General features: G+C 32.0%; 1 protein-coding gene across 1 annotated transcript in view; it reads left to right on the plus strand.

The window, feature by feature from the left end:
* LOC130070631 (NACHT, LRR and PYD domains-containing protein 12-like) overlaps positions 1-721 on the plus strand; it is a 79,095-nt gene extending 78,374 nt beyond the window's left edge. Inside the window, exon 8 of the mRNA XM_056235101.1 lies at positions 1-721. This exon is cut by the window's left edge and continues 210 nt beyond it. Coding sequence (XP_056091076.1) covers positions 1-323 — 323 coding nt within the window. The 3' untranslated portion in view covers positions 324-721.
* The last annotated feature ends 1,878 nt before the right edge of the window (positions 722-2,599 follow it).

A 2,599-nucleotide genomic window follows, 5' to 3' on the forward strand; every position in this document is an offset into this window, starting at 1 on the left:
TGTGTATATCATTGGCATATAAGAGCATCAGCAGGAAGGGAGGGGGTAAAAAGTGTCGGTTTGGATATAATGATCAGTCCTGGAGTTTGTACTGCTTGTCCTCCGGTTACTCATTCTGGCACAATAACATAGAGACTGAACTCTATGTAAAGTCCATCATCAGGAGAATAGGAGTGTGTGTGGATCCCAGTGCAGGAACTCTGTCCTTCTACAGCGTCGAGAGAAACACAACGAGCCTCATACACACAGTCCAGACCACATTCACACACAAACTCTATCCTGGGTTTATGGTTTATTATGGATCATCAGTGAAACTGTGTTGATGAGTGAGAACAGACTGTAGAGATTCTACCCATAATGCTTTGGGCCGCATGATAAATCAGTAACACTGAGATGTTCTAGAGTCTCTTATTGTCTCTTCATTACAGTAATACTACAGTAAAATAACATGTCAGAATAAATGTGTGTAATGAATCCTCATATAGACAGTAAGATCATTGTGTGTGTGTGTGTGTGTGTGTGTGTGTGTGTGTGTGTGTGTGTGAGTCACGATGAGTGATGGTGTGTATCTGTGCTTTTCTCAAACTATATTCAGTTCTTATTGTTCTGTCACATAAATCATTTGTATTATCACTATCAAAATGACCTTTCAATGAAATGTTTCATTCTATAAAACATGTTATTTGTTGTAAAATTGATAAATGTCAATGTATTAATAAATGTGAAATATATAAACCCAGATCATCTGATCATACTGTAAACACTTGATCAATTATTGTAATATAATCCAGTTTACTTTAAATAAACCTGAACAGAACTGCATTTACACACCTGGTGTTATTGTTAACATGTCTCATCTTGAAATATGATTTTGCTCATATTGCCAATCCCACAATGACACATAATATGAACTTTTCTTTATTAATTCATACACTGTTTTAACATGTATTTCTAACTTGTTAACAACATTTGTAGCTGTTTGCATATTAATACTGTAATATCTGATATAAATGGTTTCTGCACACAAACATTACAGTTTTGCCTATTAGACAGAATCTCATACTCTCTCATTGCCAGTTATTAATATTTTCTTGGATGCAAAAGAAAAACGCATCATGTGAACAGGACTTTTATTTTGGTCTGGTGTGTGACGTCATCAGGCTGCGCCGCGCTCCTGCGTCTGTCGTGATTCGCTGCAGAAAGGTTCGAGGCCGTTTCTCAATATGCGTTCTTGTCTGGTTTTTTTTTTATTTTTTTTTTATAATGCTGAGAACAAGAACATACAAAAGAGAAAGCATACGTACATCACATAATATTAACCAAAACAATCATAAAGGAGACTACAACAAAAAAGAAAATTTGCATTTGTGAAATTTATGAAAATAATTAAATTAATAACAAAACAGATGTTTTCATTTGTGGGGTCTGAGTCAAAATACCCAAATATAATGTTTCTCATATGTATTGAGAAGCCTGGCCAAATCTTACACTTGATAAATACATCAATCTCCTTCCAAAGCTTCTGAGTGTAGTGACACGACCAAAATAAGTCAACCACTGTTTCATCAGAATTGTTAGCATGTTAGCTCAATGTCAGATTTAAATCTTTGTAAAAATCTCTTAACCCTCTGGGGACATTTTTGGTCCGTTTTCTCTATTTTTACATTTGGGCTTATAAACCATATGTAATGGAGATGGAACAGTATGTGTTTGGTATCTATGGATTCAGAAGACCCTAAGCTAACATAAGCATGCATGTAATGTGTTTATAAAGGAAGTATGAGTGAAAAATGTACTATAAACTAGAGAATTTCAAAAACGGAAATTAGATTTTTCTCATTTATTTCTGAAAATCACAAATCACACAACAATAGTGAACAGTTTTTGAACAAAAAATATATTTGTCAAAGCCTTTGCTTGACAGACATGTGTAATTGTTAAATAAAATGTGTAAAGAACAATGAAAAATGTAACTTTATTTACAAATAGTCCCAGGTGTTTTCCTTAGGAATGCTTAGAATTTTCTAATGCTTTCTCCTCGTCACTCTCCAGTAATTGTTCCAGAGCTTGTTCCACCGTAAATCTTTACTGCTTGCCATCATAAAAGTGCTAAAACAATAAATAATGCTATAATTGTATGTATGTGTATATATATATATATATATTAGGGCTGTCAAATGATTAATCGTGATTAATCACATCCAAAATAAAAGTTTTTTTTTACATAATATATGTGGGTGCACTGTGTATAATTATTTTGTATATATATAAATACACACACATGCATGTATATTTAAGAAAAAAAATATATTTATATATAAAATATTTATATTTATATATAATATAAATTATATATAAATCTATATACAGTATATACATGAAAATATTTCTTAAATATATACAAGCATGTGTGTGTATTTATATATATAAAATAATTATACACAGTGCACCCACATATATTATGTAAAAAAACTTTTATTTTGGATGTGATTAATCACGATTAATCATTTGACAGCCCTAATATATATATAATAATTGTTCTGTCTCTCTCTCTCATATAAATCTCTGATAATCCGCTCCGTAAGCCTCCGTTCGCTCT

This window comes from Rhinichthys klamathensis, unplaced genomic scaffold, assembly GCF_029890125.1.
Source record: "Rhinichthys klamathensis goyatoka isolate OS25496 unplaced genomic scaffold, OSU_Roscu_1.1 h1tg000018l_1, whole genome shotgun sequence".
Classification (NCBI taxonomy): domain Eukaryota; kingdom Metazoa; phylum Chordata; class Actinopteri; order Cypriniformes; family Leuciscidae; genus Rhinichthys; species Rhinichthys klamathensis.